The sequence below is a fragment of the Diabrotica virgifera genome, chromosome 6 (genome assembly GCF_917563875.1).
Source record: "Diabrotica virgifera virgifera chromosome 6, PGI_DIABVI_V3a".
Classification (NCBI taxonomy): Eukaryota; Metazoa; Arthropoda; class Insecta; order Coleoptera; family Chrysomelidae; genus Diabrotica; species Diabrotica virgifera.
Window position 1 is genome coordinate 214,494,789 of NC_065448.1, and position 19,834 is coordinate 214,514,622.

Genomic DNA, 19,834 nt, shown 5'->3' on the forward strand with positions numbered 1-19,834 from the left:
TTTACGGTGATTAGGATTAGGTTAGGTATTATTTTGGATCCCAATCATAATTATTATTCTGAAGTAATTATTCCAAACAAAACCATAATTCAAATTTTATTTTATAAATACAGAACCAAATTGAAAGTGCAAACTCACATCAGCCAGGAACAATTAGGTTTTATTATAATATTTCGTAAAGGAATTTGTAATCATAATATTCACATAAGAAGTGATCTGGTTGAAGTAGACGGAAACATCATCTATTTTTCACACTTGACTCTTGACATTGAAAGTGGGTGAATGACTTTTCTGATTACCAAAAATAATGTTCTGACTATGAATATCGAATTACCGATTACGAATACAAATCTCCAAGGATTTCCCTCCGTTTTCAAAACGATACGCCCATACAGAAAGTATTAAATGAGTTAAAATGTACCTATTATACAAATATACAAATAGCCAGGGAGGTAGTGTCAAATTTGACCGGAGCATTTTAGCATGGCTGGTTTCTCTTTATTTAGGTAGGTGTTCCAATGCTTATTAACAAATGATGTGTCAGCTGGGCCAAAACCGGGGATTTTACCCAAGAAAAGGTGAAACATGAAAGTTGATGGACAACCGCTACAACTTAAATGTCAAATATTTATGTACGTTTCTCAGAACAGTTAACAGCCTGGCTTACTTGGCACCTACCTCTTACTCAGGAGATCGGGGTTCAAATCCTGGCGCGGAAAATTCTTTTTGTTTTTTAAATTGAAATTTTATTTTGAAAAATATTTATTTTTATAATACCACGTTTTTATTATTTATACGAGACAATATAAAAAAATCTGTATGTCTTTTATAGAATCGCAAACTATGCATTTTTCGTCATAATATTATGATTGATCTTAATAAGCAAATTTGTTGTACATGAACCTCTGAAGGTTCCTGAGTTGGTAAGACCAACAATCTAAGTGAAAAGGGAGATATTATTTGTTATTTTTTTGGACAAACTGTTTTTTCCTAATTTTATATGTTGTAGAACTGAAAGATAGAACCCTAAATTTTCACTTTTCTATCACCAACCCCCATGTTTTAATAGCAATCTAAATATTTCCCTATTCTCTATAACAGCGGTTCTCAATCTGTGTTACATGTACCACTGGTGGTACATATAATTATTTGCGGTGGTACACAAAACACACAAAAACTTAAAATAGTAGTACATAGTAAATCTTGATTATACAATCTAAAAATATAGAAATACAATAAAATAAACTTTAGATGGTACATGACTCATAAAGATTGAGAACCGCTGCTCTATAATATATAAAAATGAATGTTTGTCTGTACCTATGTCTTATAGAATCGTAAACTATGCATTTGGTAGAAAAAAGTATAGGTACGCAATATTTTTTAGTATTTTTTGGCTTTCTGGTAATTTTAGGTATTAAACATTCAAACATCATTTAGTTTTAAGGCGGTACCTACGAAGTTTGCCGGGTCAGCTAGTTAATAATAAAAAAGTATTAGGTAACTCTTTTAACTCTATTAATTATTAAGTATATTAAGTATATATTATTAAGTATTATGTCCTTCCTGGTTTCATGTAAGTACAAAAACTTTGCTTGAGGTCATCATATGATTAAATGCATAGTTTACGATTCTGTAGGGACATACAGACAAAAATTCATTTTTATATATTATAGAGAACAGGGAAATAATTGGACTGCTATTAAAAAATGGGGGTTGGTGATAGAAAAGTGAAAAATTAGGGTTGTATGTAACTTTTGGTTTTACATCACATAAAATTATGCAAAAAACAGTTTGTCTAAAAAGATAAAAAAATGTCGGGAGGGGGTGGGGAGGTCAACCCCCTTTTTCACTTAGATTGGTCGTACTAACTCAGGAAGTTTCAGGGGTTCATGTACAACAATTTTGCTTATTAAGGTCAATCATAATATTTATGATCAAATGTATATATGCTATTTCATAAGTTCTATGCATAATTCTATAAAAGACATACAGATTTTTTATATTGTCTCGTATAAATAATAAAAACGTGGTATTATAAAAATAAATATTTTTCAAAATAAAATTTCAATTTAAAAAACAAAAAATATTTTCCGCGCCAGGATTTGAACCCCGATCTCCTGAGTGAAAGGTAGATGCTAAGTAAGCAAGGCTGTTAACAGTTCTGAGTAACGTATATAAATATTTGACATTTAAGTTGTAGCGTTTGTTCATCCACTTTCATGTTTCACCTTTTCTTGAGTAAAATCCCCGGTTTTGGCCCAGCTGACACATCATTTGTTAATAAGCTTTGGAGCACCTACCTAAATAAAAAGAAACCAGCCATGCTAAAATGCTCCGGTCAAATTTGACACTACCTCCCTGGCTAAAACGTGTTAAAAGAAATACATGATAAATTTTTTTGATGGTAGTAAAAATAAAAGATACATTGGATTATGCAATTTATTTTTAAGTAAAATATTTATGTTGATATTATTTTTTTAAATCCCATTTGAAAGAGTCTACGAAATTATTTATAAGTTGAAATGGTTGGGTTAAATTGTATATTATTGCAATATGTATATACTAATCTTACGCTATATCATATTTAATAATAATCAATAAATATATAATAATAAATAAATATAATAATTAATCGAATAAAATGGTTTTATTAAAACTTGTGGTTTATTTATAATGATATTGATGTTCTTTCGATAGTACTTATTTTGATCATATTGATATCGAGTATCGAGTCGAGTGGAGTATCGCAAACTAAAGTGCATCGTAAATGTAACATTGTAGACTCGGACAAACATAAGTTTGGGAATATGATTCAAAACTCGATGATGCGCAGTGGTTCTTGTTTACTAGCGTTACCATGGAAACGGCCAATTTGCTGATCGCCAGTGTCGTAGTTAGAAGTGCATTACGTACCGCAGAGAGTGTTTAACTTATTGGTTTGATCGTGTTGGATATTTTATTAATAGTTTTTAGCTTAGTGTTTGGTATATTAGTAGTAGTAATTAGTGTATTATTAAGACATTTAGTGTATCTCTAGTGCGTTAAGTTAAGTCATTAGTTATTTAACAATATGCCTCATAAAAAGATAGGAATCAAAGGGCTGGGATTGAATAGCCAAGCAAAGGCAATCATTTATAATGTTACTACATGTATGGAACAAGAGGCAGCACATTTCAAAACAACCGAAAACCTGTTAATACCTTTAAGTAAATTGACGTAAGTATTGTTAATGACATTTTATTTTCTTGATACTAAAGTTACTACTATTCTTATTTTCTTATTATAATTGTATTTACGAAGTTTCATCAGATTCTTCTTCTTCTTCTTTAGCCCATTTCTATCCACCTTTCGACATAGGCTTTCCCCAAATCTTTCCATATCTGTCTGTCCTTGGCTGCACTTTTCCAATGAGTTCCTGCAGCTGCGTCCACGGTCTCCTGTTTTGTATTTCAGCATTCCATCTTTTATCTTCCTGTCTCGCATTGTGGCCTGCATATCTCCACTTTAACCCTGAATATGCTGTTACATTTTTTACGTTTGTTTTCTCTCTTATCCATTTGTTTGGTTTTCTGTCTTGAAGTGTTATTCCCAACATGGAATAAAATATGAATTAATACAATAGATATTTTCTGCGAGTCCTTTCTATTTTGTTTATGCTGGCCTTTGTTAATGTCCATGTTTATGAGCCATACGTCCTAACAGGAAGGATGCTCTGATCAAATACACAAGTTTTTAGGCACTGTTTCTTCTTTCACGCCAATCTTTTGCAATTTTTTCGCAATATTTTCGTTTAGTAACATTTAACATTGGTAATTGTAGGAATAGGATTCTAGCAGCGACGGGTATAAGCAAAAACACCTTAACCAAAATAAGAAAAGATGGTAGAGACGTAAATAAAAATGGAGCGACTTATTTATCTTTTAAAAGTCCAAAAAGAAAACGTTGTCGTTCCAAAAAAATTGAATTGAGCAGTGGACAAGTGAAAACCATTAAAAATATTATATACGACTTCTACACCATCGAGAAAAGATCCCCTACAATTAATGGTAAATAGTTTAAAAGTTAAAAAATTATTAGTTAATGGGAAATTGATACCTATATTTTTTATGGTAAATAAAATAGAGTAAGTAAAATTATAAAACAATTGTTTGTACACGTTTAGAACGAAATATAAATTTTTTCGTAAACACACTGATATAGATACATTTTTAACAAAAATGGTAGATAGATACAATTCTTTTACAATTTTATTTGTGGTGACTATCATGACGACACCTTAATTTTATGAAGTGGGTCAGAAGTCAGCTCTTACCCAACTTACCCAAAAATTCGGTCCTGTTAGTTGACAATGCATCCTACCATAATGTAACAATGGAAAAAAATGTGACGTCTGCCAACCGTAAGGATATTATGGTAAAGTGGTTACAGGAAAAAAGCATCCCTTTTCCAGTGAACTTAACCAAGCCGGAATTGTACAAAATTATACAAGTCCATAAACCACGTTTTCCACCTGTTTATGTACTAGATCATGAGCTTGAACAACACGGGCACAAAGTACTTCGCTTGCCTCCCTATCATCCGGAGTTAAACCCTATAGAAAAAATATTGGTAATTTGGTAAAAGGTAGGGTGGCCAGTCATAATACAACATGCAACATAAACGATGTTGAAAATATAACGAAAAAAAATTTTCAGAAGTGTTAATACAAGAATGGGCTAGCATATGTAAACACGTAAACAAATATGAAGACACCCTAATAAAAAAAGAGCATTTGTTAGACGCTACGCTGGAAAACCTAAAATTTTTTATAAATACTGGTTCATCAGAAGAAAGCTTTTCTGAGGATGAGGACAGTGATTCAAATTCCGGAATAGATATCTTAGAACCATCCGAAGAATCGTAATTAAAACTTTGTTTAAAATCATTGTTTAGAAAATAAATACATTAGAATTAGTAAAAATAAACACTTGTTTAATTTTTTTTTATAGTTGAAATCCTTCCTTCCTTCCTTCCTTCCTTCGTGATAATGTTATTAAACAATTGTAAGTATTGAGGAATTTGTCATATATTAAAGTACTCCTAATATTTTGCTCATTATTTTATCAAATGCGACTGATTATAAGCTTCATAATTATTAAAAACTATGAAAATAAAAAGAAACAAATTCATTCTTCGCTTTAATTAAATATAATTTAGGTACTATTATAATTTACTTATAAAAATTTATTTCAAATCTGCCTGTTTTCGTCCGCCACTGGTAGAAATGGTTTGCTTGTCTGCGCGAAACGCTACGTCGCAATCCCAAACTTATGTTTGTCCGACTCTAACGTATTGGATTAAAAAAACCAAAAACCGGTTTTTGGAAAAACCGGTTTTTTGGGCGGTTATAACCGCCAGGTTAAACCGTAAGCAAAAAAAAAACGGTATAACCGAAAACCGGTGTTTTGTCAAAAACCGCCATCCCTAATTAGGACAATAAAAAAGGTATGGATTCAACTAAAATTAAAGATAAAATCAATGGGAAAATCCCAGTAAATTAAAAATCATACAGAACAAGTAAAAACTTCGTGTGTATAATGGTATGAAAAGTTTATTGAAAAACTATTAAAAAGTCATCCAAAAGGATTCGCAAAACGTTTTCGATCTAGATCAGATCATCTTCAGTGCGTTCTGCTTAGTAGATGAAACTAGCAACCTTATAGAATAGGTGACATCGAGAAATATATTTTCATTTTTAAAAACTGATTTTAGTAGCGATTCCAAGCCGATGTTGAAAGATAAATTGTGAATCCTGTTGCCCTTTGAACACTCTTAAATTTATCTTTCAACATCGGCTTAGAATCGCTACTAACATCAGTTTTTAAAAATGTAAATCATGTCTTGATGTCACCTATTCTATAAGGTTGCTAGTTTCATCTACTAAGCAGAACGCACTGAAGATGATCTGATCTAGATCGAAAACATTTTTCGAATCCTTTTGGATGACTTTTCATAGTTTTTCAATAAACTTTTTATACCTTTATACAAACGAAGTTTTTACTTGTTCTGTATGAAAATTAAAGATCAACATCATCATCCACAGCCATATTTGTCCACGGTCGGACATAGGCCTCCTCAAAATGTCTCCACCCTCCTCTGTCCTGCGCAGCTGCAATCCAGTTTGGCCTGCTTTTTCAGTTTTCCAAATTAAGGATAGTGCGTACCTACCTACTTGCCAGATATTTTTATTTGAATACTGTTCTAAAGCTATTTTTTTGTCATCCTAATACAATTTACTATTTTCACTGAATATTACTTATTATTATTAATAGTATTTTGAGCACGACTTCTGAAGTGGAAATTGAAAAGCCAAAATAAACTTAATTTTAAAGTAAAATTGTGGCTTATTCCCAGTAAAAATAGTAAAATATTATTTAAAGTTCAAAATAATACCATTGAAGTTACACCCAAAATTGCCTCTCTTCTAACATTCATTGCAAATTCAAAATTAAAAAAACGATCATTTTTTAAACTAATCACGTGATAGTTTTGGCGCTGCTGCTGTATTTTTAATACATTAGCATTCCCTCTAGCTTTACAAAGAGTATTCAGGAATATTTAATACTGGTGGGCTATAATATGCCGCCAAAAACAGATCATAAATAATGATACAGTCGTTGAAACATCGTGTGGATGGAATATTAAGAAGGCACCAATTTTAAACTGTTTTTAAATTATTTCAAATAATTGAAATAAATTTACATATCATTATTGCTATATTCTCTGCCAGTATAATAATACAAGTACCTATATTAAAATAATTTTCTTTTTAATTGGTAAATTAAATACGTTGTAAATTAAATACAATAAATTAATACTTAAAATTAAACTAATTAATGAGCAGAAAGATTATAAGCAGACAGATGAAACTTAATAATGGCCTTCCACAGGGTTCTATGTTGGCCGCTTTACTGTTCAACCTCTACTCGTATATTGCTGACATGACTGCAACCGAATATCGTAAGATTGGATATGCTGACGGCTGGACCCTTGCAACAAGCAAACAATCCTTAGAACATAGGCGTAACCAGGGGGTGGTTTTGGGGGTTATAACCCCCCATTTGGATGTACTTTGAGCTCTATACGCTTAACACCATTATTATTCCATACCCCCCAGAGACCTTCAAGTAGATATAACCCCCCCCCTTAGGATCATTCTGGTTACACCTCTGCCTTAGAAACAACAAAAAACACTTTCACGAATGATCTATATATTCTCAGCGAATACTTTAAGAAATGAAGAAAGATTACAAAAACTGAAGTATCAATTATTTTTCATCTCAACAACAGGCTGGGAAACAGAATTAGGACTAGTGTATTTTAATAACAAATTATTGAAACACAATATATGGGCAATCAATTAGACCAGGGCGCATCTGTAAAAATATTAGTACATTTGGACGTTGAGAGGTGACTCAAATTTTTTGCAGAAATTGCTTGAAAATAACTTAAATAATAATATTTGAGTTCTCCTCCCTCTCAAAAAGGTCCGGAACATTGTTTAAATAATCAAAATGTCAAAAAAATGAAGGAAAAATTCGATTTTTTTCTTCGTTTTTTGATTATAACTTTAAAAGTATTCATTTCTGAAAAAAGTTGTACTGACATAAAAGTTGCATAATTAAATTTCCTATAATATAGAATTGGTTAAAAATTTAAAAAATAGTCACCCTTGTTGCAAAATAGCAATAATTGCGAAAAAATCATACAAAAAGAAGTATTCGCATTTTACGTTTTTCAACCATTTATGCTACACGTTGATTTTTTTTTTCTTATAGAAGTGTACTGCAACTTTCATTTGCAATTTGCAAGACTAAAATCGATTAACTACCACGGCGTCAGGAATTTTTTTAAATAAACATTAATTATTGGTGCTACGCGCAGGACAGCGGATAGTTTGCTCTGATTGGGCATTATAATGACCTTTGATAATGATTGATACATTTTAATTTTTATTACATTTCAAAATAAATAAATAAATTTGTTTATTGCAAAATAAAAACACATACTCTATCCTTTGAAATAACACTTTTCTTAGCAAAAGCTTTCTTTGTTCATATATTTTAACTTAGAGAATAAAAGTTTATTATTTTTAAACATATGCAATTGTTTAAACAATATTTCACAAACAATAATAAAATTAGTTTGATTTTTGTGGAATTAAAATATTAAAATACAACAAAATATAGAGTAAGAAAATAATATATTAGATAAAGATTGGAAGAAATTTTGGTAGAAATCAACTTGAGTGAATCCAACACCGCTGTCCTGCGCGTAGCACCAAAAATTAATGTTTATTTAAAAAATTTCCTGACGCCGTGGTAACTAATCGATTTTAGTTTTGCAAATTGCAAATGAAAGGTACAGTACACTTCTATAAGCAAAAAAAAATTCTACTTGCTAACTGCTTTATTTTCAGTCCTGCAAACATTACAAAAAAATTAATTTTGTTTGCCAAAGCTGGATTGCAAAATTTATTTTGCAAAATCTATTAAACTGATCTTAATGAAATTTACAGTGTTGTTTTACTATATCATGAAGTTTTTCTGGGTAAAATATGAAGGTCCTTAGTTTAGCACAAGTGGTTGAAAAACATAAAATGCGAATACTTGTTTTTGTATGGTTTTTTTCGCAATTATTGCTATTTTGCAACAAGGGTGACTATTGTTATAAAATTGTTAACCAATTTTATATTATAGGAAATTTAAGTACGCAACTTTTATGTCAGTACAACTTTTCTTAGAAATGAATAGTTTTAAAGTTATAATCAAAAAACCAATAAAAAAATCGAATTTTTCCTTCATGTTTTGACATTTTGATTATTTAAACAATGTTCCGGACCATTTTGAGTGGGAGGATAACTCAAATATTATTATTTGAGCTATTTTCAAGCAATTTCTGCAAAAAAATTTGAGTCACCTCTCAACGTCCATCTCAAAACAGATGCGCCCTGGACTAAATGGGCATACCAGTAAGAACCGAATACCTTTACACAGCCCAATAAATGACCGTTTTGAAGTGTAATTTTCAGGGGCAACTCCGAACTGTATGAAAATTTGGATTTAGGTTCTACTTATCCTCCACCTCAAAGTTGAATTTGTGCCGTTGGTTGCTTTTACTTGAGAGTCACCCTTCCTCGGGGGGTGAAAAAACGCGTGTTTAAAATAAGTCCGGAAATGGATAAATTGACTGATTATAAGCAGCTTTCGTTCTATAGTTTTTTATGTAAGTTAATACTTTTCGAGTTATTTGCGATTGAAAACGTTTATTTTTCGACAAAAAAACTACGTTTTCAGACGGTTTTTCGCAAATAACTCAAGAACTAAATATTTAATCAAAAATAATCTTAGCAAAAATAGAGCTAATATTTTTCGGGAAATTACTAGTTTTCGGGAAAAACTTGATAACATTTTTAAAGTGTTTAAAGTGTATAAATTCTATTATAAGTATATACACAGCTGAATTAATAGCAATAATGGAAGCACTAAAATATTTATCTAATATAAATCATTCAAAGTTTATAATTTATAGTGACAGTAAAAGTTCTCTAAGTAAAATTAGTGCTATAAATCCTAAATCAAAAGTGAACTACATTGAATTATATATAATAAATAAAATTAAAGAACTTAAACAACAAGGAAAGTCTGTTAAGTTAGCATGGGTTAAAAGCCACTGTGGAATAACTGGAAATTAAATGGTAGATGAATTGGCTAAAAACGCGGTGACAAAAGGAGTATTAACACATTATCTTTGTACGTCTAGAGATATTGAATCAGATTTATTCAAAGAGCTTAAGAAAGAATGGAAAGAAAGGTATATTGAGGAGAACATAAATACAGGAAACCACTACAGATCAATCAGAAACTATATAACAGATAAACCTTGGTTTTCTAAAATGGAGTCGACAAAGGATATGACAAGAACCATATGCAGAATGAGATTTAACCACTGTCTTACACCATCATATATATTTAAACTTAATATAGCTGATAGCCTTCAATGTATTTGTGGTCAGTTTGGTAACCTACAACACAAAATTTTGACCTGTTCCCTTATTTCTAATAAAATTAATATGTTTTTAAATTCACTGTATTCTTTGACTGATGTCCACCATCCCATTAATTTAAATTATTTATTAACATTAGAAAATAATGAGTTGGTATACCGACTATTGTATAAACATATTTTAGATATTAAACTTAAATTGTAATTGTAAAATATAGAGTAAGTATTTCTTGTAAATTGTTATATATTAAAAGAAAAAAGAAAAGAAAAAATATAAATAAAAAAATAAAAAAAGAAAAAAATATAAAAAAAAATATAAAAAAATAATAGAAAAAAAAAATAGATAATAAAAAAAATATAATAAAAAAAAATATGTTAATAAAAATGAATGACGAACTTGGACAGTCCATAGTAAAAAGCTTTCGAATTAAGTAGAGGGCTAAAGAAGAATGTTGCAGTTTTTGCTGTGGAACTCTGAGAACATCATTTAAAAAAAAATATATTATAAAAAATTATTCAAAAAAAATAAATATAAAAATATTTATTTATTAGTAGAATTGTTTATTAGAGATTAATAGTAGTATTAGTTTTAGGATAATATACGAAAAAATGACTAATAAAATAAAAAAAATAGTAAAATTGGCGAATGGATTTAGTGTCCGCAGTCATATAAACCCAAATAAACAACAACAAAAGTGTTTAAAAAAACTTTATTTTTATTTTTTACAATAGTTTCTAGCATCAAAAATAAACGAGTTACGCTGAAAAAAAATTGGCACCTTTTTTTGGTAAAACAAAATCGTGAAAATCTCCCTCTATTTACCACCCTAAATAAAATTAGTAGTCAATGCTTTACCATTTATATATATATATATATATATATATATATATATATATATATATATATATATATATATATATATATAGTGACTGTACACCCCGATATGGGGCTAAGTCGCGTAAGCTTTCTAGATCCTATTTCTTAGGGAGGATCAGTCCCTTTTGCTTATGTTATCTTCTTAACGATTTCTCTCCATTTTTTCCTATCTCTAGTTTTTCCCCGCCATTCTCTGACTCCTGCGTTTTTTAAGTCTTCTTCAACTTCTTGCAACCACTTTGATCTTGGTCTTCCTCTTTTCTTTCTTCCTCCTGGATTCCATTCTATCATAGCATATGTCACTGCTTCATCTCCTGCCCGCCAGATGTGACCTAACCATCTAACTCTGCATTGCTTTATTTTGGTCACGATATCTTCTTTTAGTACTTTCTTAATCTCTGCATTTGTTCGGCTTCGATATTCATTTTGCTCTGTTCTGATTGGTCCCAGTATGGTTCTCATGATCTTTCTCTCCACTATTCTTAAGTTTTCTTCATCTTTTTTAGTCATCGTCATTGTTTCTGCTGCGTATAATAATATTGGTCTAATTATGGTGTTATACATTCTCATCTTGGTTTTAATAGACAGTATTTTGCTTTTAAGTAGTGTTTTATTTGCAAAATAAGCTTTATTCGCTGCCAATATTTTTTCTTTTATTTCTGGTATTCTTTCACCCGTTTTGCTTATTGTCACTCCTAGGTATTTGAAATGTTCTACATCTTCAAACTCTGAATTTCCTATTTTGGTTTTTCCTTTTATTGCTGGTTTCCCTAGTCTTAATATTTTCGTCTTTTCTTCATTTAATGTGAGTCCCATTGTCTCCCCTTTCTCTTTTATTTCTTCTAGCATTTCTTTCATTATGTTTCTATTTTTTGCAATAATAACAATGTCGTCTGCATATGCAATTATTTGTCCACCTCTTGTTCTTAGGTTTCCTTTGTTTATATTTCGTAGTACATATTCTAAAGCTAGATTAAACAGTGTCGTGGATAAGGCATCCCCTTGTTTCACTCCTTTATTTATAATGAATTCATCTGTCTCGCCTCTTTGCGTCTTTATGCTAATTTTGGTAGTTCTCATTGTCATATTTATTAATTTTCTGAGTTTATGTGGGATTTTTAATTTTTCCAGGGCAATCATTAGTTGTTTTCTCTTAATCGAATCAAATGCCTGTTTGAAATCGATGAATAGCATTTCTAATTGCAGTTTGTATTCATTTGCTTTTTCCATTATTTGTTTTATTGTGTGTATAGCATCTATTGTTGATCTTCCTTCTGTGAATCCACATTGGTACTGTCCCACTCTCTTCTTCGTGATCTTTGACAATCTTTTTCTTATTATTGAAGTCAATATTTTATATGTTGTGCTTAGTAGTGTTATTCCTCTATAATTTTCACAAATTTGTTGGTCTCCCTTTTTATGTATTGTTATTACCTGCCCTATCTCCCAGTCCTCTGGCATCTTCTCTTCCTTCCATATATTTTTCAATAGTGATAGTATTTTTTCCTTCAGTTCCTTTCCTCCATATTTTATAAGTTCCATGTTAATTTCGTCTTTTCCTGGAGCTTTTCCATTTTTGCTCTTCTGTATTATTTCTTCGAGTTCATCTATTGTTGGCTCTTTTGAGACTGCAATGTGTATTTCGTCTGCTTCTTCGTCCACCGTTTCCTCTTCTTCGTACATTTCTTCTCCAGTGTATTCCTCCGTCAAGAGTTCTCTGTAGTGATCTGCCCATACCTGCCTATATTCATTGTCTTCTACAATGACTATTCCCTCTTTATTTTTTACTCCGTTTGTTTTACCTTTGTATTTTTTGGTTTGTTCTTTAATATTTTTATAGAAATGTTTCGTGTTTCTATTTGTTCTTTCCTGTTCTATTTCTTGCATCTTTTCATCTGCCCATCTTCTTTTATTTTGTCTTATAATTTTCTTAGCGTCCTTTCTTAATTTTTCATAACTTTCTCTGTCTTCCTCTTTATCCGTTCTCAGCCATTTAATTCTTGCTTGCACCTTTTGTGCTGTTAGTTCTTTACATTCGTTGTTATACCATTCGTTTTTTGTTTTCTTCTGGTGTTTGCCTACCTGCTTTTTTGCAGCTTCTTCTATTGACTTTTTGATCATGTCCCATTCTGATTTGATGTCCTCTGCTTTATATTTCTCTCTTATTTGCACTGTTACTTCTTCTTCATATTTTTTTCTAATATCTGCATTCTGCAATTTATTGACATTCCATTTTTTCTGTTGATTTTTCTGTTTAGTTTGGATTTTAACTTTTTGTCTTATGGTGGCTGTGACCATATAGTGGTCTGAATCCGCACACGCACCTCTGAAAGTTCTCACGTCCTTCATTGAAGATTGTTTTCTTTTGTTTATTAGTATGTGATCAATTTGGCTATAGGTTTTCTGATCAGGTGACCTCCATGTTACTTTATGCATTTTAGGGTGTTCAAATTTTGTTGAGCTTATTATCATGTTTGTTCTTGTTGCTAGGTTACATAGTCTTAGACCATTATCATTAGTGTTTTTGTGTACGGTGTGTTTTCCTGCAATTTGCTGTAAAAAATCTTCTTTTCCAATCTGGGCATTGAGGTCTCCTAGTATAATTATAACATCTTCTTTGGGTATTTTTTCCATCTCTTCTTCTATCTTATCATAAAAATTGTCTTTATCGTCTATGTTGCTTGTTTCTGTAGGTGCGTATAGGTTTAATAGTGATATATTGAATGGTTTATTATTTATTCTTACATACGCAATTCTTTCACATATCGGTTTAAAGTTTATGACTTTTTCTCTTAGCTGTCCTAGAATCATGAATCCCACTCCTTTTTGTCCTTGCTTCTTTCCTCCTGAGTATAATAGTGTAAAGTCTTGTTTATCAATCTGTCCTTGTCCGTCCCACCGTATCTCTTGCAGTGCTGCAATATCTATTTTATACTTTGCTAGTTCTTTGCTTATTTCTAGCATTTTTCCTGGTGCCAACATCGTTCTTATATTCCATGTGCTTATTTTCAGTTCTTTATGTTTTTTATTTTTTTGTTTTCGTCTTGTATTTTTGTTTCCTTGTCTGCTCTTATTTATTTCTTTTTTGTGATACATCAATTTATCTGCACTCATTTCCTTTTTATTTGCCTCGTCCGTCGCCAAATAAGTATTGTCTTGTATTCTCTCATCAGTTGCTAGTTTTTTGAAACGTTTTGAAAAACCTCATCCAACTGATTCTTGTTCTTATTCCATTTCCTCTCCCGTCCATCTATTATCAATTTGTTGTGCTTAATTTGGACGCGTTTTCCTTTCTTTATTTCATCATTTGCTATTTTGACTATTTCTTTTTGTATTTGTAATTCCTCTTTCGTTAAATCATTGTTTATATATTGTTATATTTCTATTTGATATGAAAATTAAAATTTGATAATTATAGACAAAATTCAATTTAATATAAAATATTTTCAATTTTCTCAACCACGGGCATATAAATTTAGAACAACCTGTATACAACAAATTGTTATATTTAATTTTAAGAAGTGATTAAATAAGACTCAAGTGAAATCGTTAATAGGTCATTATCGTTGTTCGCGGAAGGATCGGTCATTAGCCGATGCTAATTAAGACTAAGTGGAAATAGAGAATAGGTCATTAAAATTTGTATATAGTAGAAAGTAATTTTAGAATGGGAATTAACTATTTTCTTTGAAATCCATTAAGCATATTTAGAAAGTTTAAAAATCGGTTTTGAGGAATACTGCGAATGAGAGTTGGTGGTGGAAGTTTGATTTGTGAATCTGGAAGGGATATTTAGAAAGTAGGGGAATGAATGACAAATAGAGATCAGAATGTTTTGAGCTGTCGAGAAGTGAAGTCGATTAGTAGACGGTAGTGTACGGAGAGTGAGAAAGCCGGTGTAGTTCCGTGAGTGTGGAGTATCTATCGTAGAACGAGAGGTAGGCCAGGTTGAGAGTAAAAGAACCTCCTTGAGCCAAGAGTTCCCGGTAGCTGATTGCAGTTTCGAAAAAGGTAGAACACAGCATCATGACAGAAGCAGGAAACGAGAGCTATACGAGTTAGTTTCAGAGGAGAACATTACTGGAAGCCAGGACGAGGTTTTGATTGCAGCCAAGGATAGCAGGAAACGGGTCTTGTGTGAAGACATTCTCAGTGCACCAGAAAAAGGTCAGTCTCATTTGTTTGGACATGAATGTATGGGTTTTTCGTAGTAAATACCACATTTAAAATTGAAGAAACATAATCAATAATATCAGAAAAGCTTCATCAAACTTAAATAGAATTGTTGCTGATAAATCATAATAGTTAAATGTTAATAAAAACTTTCAAATTGGAAATCAAAAGGAAATAAGATTCCCATGTGTAAATGTTATGTTTAAGAATAATAAGATATAGCAAATATTAAGCAGTGATTGCCATTTAAATAAAATAAACAATATTTTGATTACAATTGTAACCCATATGTGTTATTATTTTACTCTTTTCTTTCCTATCCTGATTAGGAACCATTAAGAAATACTTAGAAGCCACGTATGTAAGTAATTAATTTTATAAATAGCCCTGAGATTAAAAACATATTGATATGTGATCTGGTAAATTAATTAGATTATTAGTAATGCATTGATTAAATTAAATGACATATAAAATTATCATCTCATATCAATAATCTGTTTCACAACAACTGTCGTCCAACGTGGAGGGCATTGTAAAGTATTTCTAGTGGCAAATTTGAAGGATAGAAAGAGTAAAGCCGGTATTTGAAAATTTATATGCCTGTGGTAAAAAGTGAGATACTTACATTTGATAACATAAAATTTTAGATCTCTTTAGGTACAAATTTTACATAACTGATTTAATATTTTATTTTTACGATATTACATTTGATATATTTATTGACAATTTATAATATTTGGGTGAGAAAAAGTCGTCTTGGTAACATACTAGTAAAATTTCATATTTGGCGGGGACAGTACTTCTTGAAAACAAATGTCTGTGACAAGAAGCCAAAGCAAGGACAACAAAAAACAAAAAGAACATTCAGACCAAGAAGATATTTTAGACACGACAATCATGGCATCAGAACAGCAAGAATTATCAGGAATAGATAAACTATTACAACTGATGCAACTCCAGTCACAAAAACTGGATGACAATCAAAGAGAAACAAAACTAGCAATGGATGAAGCGAAAAGGACAATGGATAAAAATCAGGAAGAAACATCAAAGAAAATGGATGAAACACAACAAAAAATGGATGAAACACAACAAAAATTGGATCAAAAAATGGATGAAACACAACAAAAAATGAAACAAGCAATAGAAGAGAACAACAAGAAAATGGAGGAACGCATAGGAAAGTATGAAAAGGAAGTAAAAGGATGTTTGACAACAATGAAAAACGAGATGAAAGAACAAGAAATGAAAATTCAAAATAAAATAAAGGAGATAACGAATTGCCAGAAAAAAGAAATGGAAAGTTTGGAAAACAAGTTGCAAAACGCTATTCAAGCAGACATAGAAGAAGTGGAAAGAAAGATTGCGGAAATCAATACTCAACAAAATGTCGGAGAAAGAAGAGAAATGGTTATACATAGCACAGATGACGTGAAGATAAGGTTTGGCGGGGATGTAAGAAGATTACACCCAGTGCCGTTCATAAATAGCCTGAAAAAGAAAATACAACACATCGGAAATTTCGAAACAGCAAAAGAAACTATCAGAAACTATCTCAAATATGAAGCAAGCCTATGGTTCGATAGTAAAGAAGAAGAATTCGGCAATTGGCAACAATTTGAACAAAAATTTTTGAATTATTTCTGGGGAAAGGTCCAACAATTGGAAATTAACAAGGAATTGCAAAATGGGAAATACAATGATAGGATGGGTGTATCAGAAAGGACATATGCTTTGCAAATTTACAATAATGCAAAACATTTACAATATAATTACTCATCGGAACAATTAGTCGAACTGATTGCAAGACATTTCGAGGAAACGCTGGAAGACCATATCACATTGCAAAATTACAAAGACATAGATAGTTTATGCCAATTCCTACAAATAAGAGAATCACGTCTAAGAGAAAGAAAATCAAGAAGGTCGCGAGAAGATTACAGGCCCCGAGAAACACAAGATTACAGAGATAGAAATCAAAATAGGAGGGACTATACAAGACGAGATTTTAATCCCAGAAGGGAAAACGAAAATAGAGACAACGGAAGAGGAAATTATGAACAAAGAAATAGGCAATGGAATGAGGATAGAAATCGAGAATACCAGAATAGAAACATCACACGCTCAAATCAAGAAAACAGAAATAATGGTAGACAAAATGAACAGGGATATCGAGAAAACCGAAACAGATCCGACAGACCAAGAGAAAATAGAAGAGAAGTAAATAATACCCAGACAGATGAATATGACGGAGAGAGACAGTATGACGAAAATATAAACAACGATGAGCAACCGGCGTCTTTTCACGACGGCGCTCACTAAAAACCAAAAATCAAACAGGAATCTTTTGTCACCCCAAGGAGTTTATTAAATTGGCAGGAAACAACGAAAAGAAAAATGGAGTTAATTTAAAATTTGTGGATGGATTTATCAACGAGAAACCAATTAAAATTATGATAGACACTGGATCTGAAATAACATTGGTCAACAGAAAACTAATAGAAGAAGTTAACTTAACAAATTTAATTTACAAAATACCTAGGGTAAATTTAGTGGGCGCAAACAAACGGACATTGGCAACTATAAATGAAGGCATACGAGTAATGGTACGACTGGGTAAGAATATGTATGCACTACAATGTGTAATAATGCCAAATATGTCACATGACATGATAGTAGGAGTTGACGAATTGGCAGAAAAACATGTAGTGATAGATTTTAAAAATAATACGATGAAACTAACAGAAGAAAAAGAAAAAGAACAGGACAAGGAACATGAGAAACAAAATACGGACGAATCAGGTAAAGAACAAACAGTGGAAATGAATTTGGCAGCGAAGCAAGGACAAAGAAAAAAAAGGAGAAAAGGTCGGAAAAGGATAAAAGAAAATGAAACCTGTGGCTCCTCAAAAGAAGAGTTGAGCCCAGAAGAAGAAAGTTTGAGAGTATCAGAAACAAAGGAAACCTGGGATTCCTCAAAAGAAGAGACGAGCTCAGGAGAAGAAGAAATAAAGCTAAAAAATGAAAGTGAAAAGAATATGATTGAAACAGTAGTATTTGAAGAGGAGGTATATGCAAACGAGGATGCAGAATGCACGGTAAACATGTGTGAAGAATCTGAAAAAAAAGACAGAAAATTGATATGTGGAGAAGGGAAAGAAAAAGAATTGCGGTTGATGTTAAGAAACTACGAAAATTTGATCAATGAGGAAAACAGAGTGGCGAAAAAGTACGAACATTCATTTGAGGTGAAAAACTTGGGAAATTTTCGATCAAAGACTTACCCGATTCCATACAAGTATCGACAAGAGGTGAAAGAAGAAATAAATAAAATGTTGGAAGATCAAATCATCGAAAGATGTGATTCACCGTATGTTAACCCGATTGTGATAGTAAAGAAAAGCAATGGAGAATTGAGATTATGTTTAGATGCCAGGAATATCAACCAGCACACTGTATCACAATATGAATCACCTCTAAACATCGAGGCCATTTTTGGAAGAATCACCGGGTCACACATATTTTCGAAAATTGACTTAAAACACAGTTTTTGGTTGATACCGTTAGCTGAAAAGTGTAGAAACTACACCGCTTTTTCTATTGATGGTATTGTCTACCGGTTTAAGGTAGTGCCATTTGGATTGCAGAGTGCTTGTGCTGCACTCGTCCGAGCTCTACATACCATTTTGAATCGCCATGAAGATTTCATAGTTCATTATATCGATGATTTATTAATTTTTTCACAAGATACTCAGAGTCATCTGGAACACATAGAAATAATTCTGAAAGAATTGGACACAGCGGGATTGAAATTAAACATTGAAAAATGTCAATTTTTTCAAAAAGAAGTCATTTATTTGGGTTTTCAATTGGACACCAAAACAGTAAGATTAGCCGAAGACAGAGTCAAGCTCATAGATGAATACCCAAGACCAACGAATTTGAAAACATTGAGAGGTTTTCTTGGCACGATAAATTATTTTAAAAAGCTGATTCCCGATTTGAGCCAAAAGGAAATCCCTCTGATAAAATTGCTTAAAAAAGGAATAAAATGGAATTGGAAAGAAGAACAGGAGGAAGCTTTCGAAACATTAAAACGAGAATTCGCAAAAGGAACGAAAATATACCACCCCATTTACAATTTACCTTTTATACTCCGAACTGATGCGTCCATACAAAAATTTGCAGGAGTTCTGTCTCAAATACAAAACGACCAAGAAGTGCCGATATGTTTTATATCTCGAGTGACTAAAACACATGAGAGAAAATATAGTGTTACAGAATTGGAGTTTGCCAGTGTACTATATTGCGTAAACAAATTGAGGTTTTACTTATTGGGAGCAAAATTCACAATCGAAACAGACCATGCAGCTTTAGTACATATCATGAAGAATAGATTAGTAAATAATAGAATACATAGAGGCATTCTATTATTACAGGAGTATGATTTTGAGTTCCGATATATAAAAGGGAAAGACAACATAATAGCCGACGCTCTAACACGGGATGAGGACACCGGAAAAAAGGAAACAATTACTCTACAGGTGGGACTAAATAGATTAATACAAGAAGAAGGGATATATTCGTTAAATGAGATAAGGACAAACCAGGAAGACCTAGAGGAAAGAGAAAAAAGAAGAGCGGAAGTAGAAAATAACATATATTTTAAGAGAATAGACGGAAAGGAACTATATTTAGTGACACAGACATTGGCCGAAAAGATAATAAAGAAATTAC

General features: G+C 31.6%; 2 protein-coding genes across 2 annotated transcripts in view; both read left to right on the forward strand.

Annotated features, from left to right (window-relative positions):
- LOC126887199 (uncharacterized) overlaps positions 1–19,834 on the forward strand; it is a 505,416-nt gene that overhangs the window by 365,093 nt on the left and 120,489 nt on the right. The gene's annotated exons all lie outside the window — the stretch shown is intronic.
- On the forward strand, positions 2,782–4,393 carry LOC126887202 (uncharacterized). Its single transcript, XM_050654600.1, has 2 exons — positions 2,782–3,219; positions 3,823–4,393. Exons 1-2 carry the CDS (start codon positions 3,074–3,076, stop codon positions 4,055–4,057), a joined length of 381 nt encoding a protein of 126 aa, XP_050510557.1. The 5' UTR covers positions 2,782–3,073; the 3' UTR covers positions 4,058–4,393.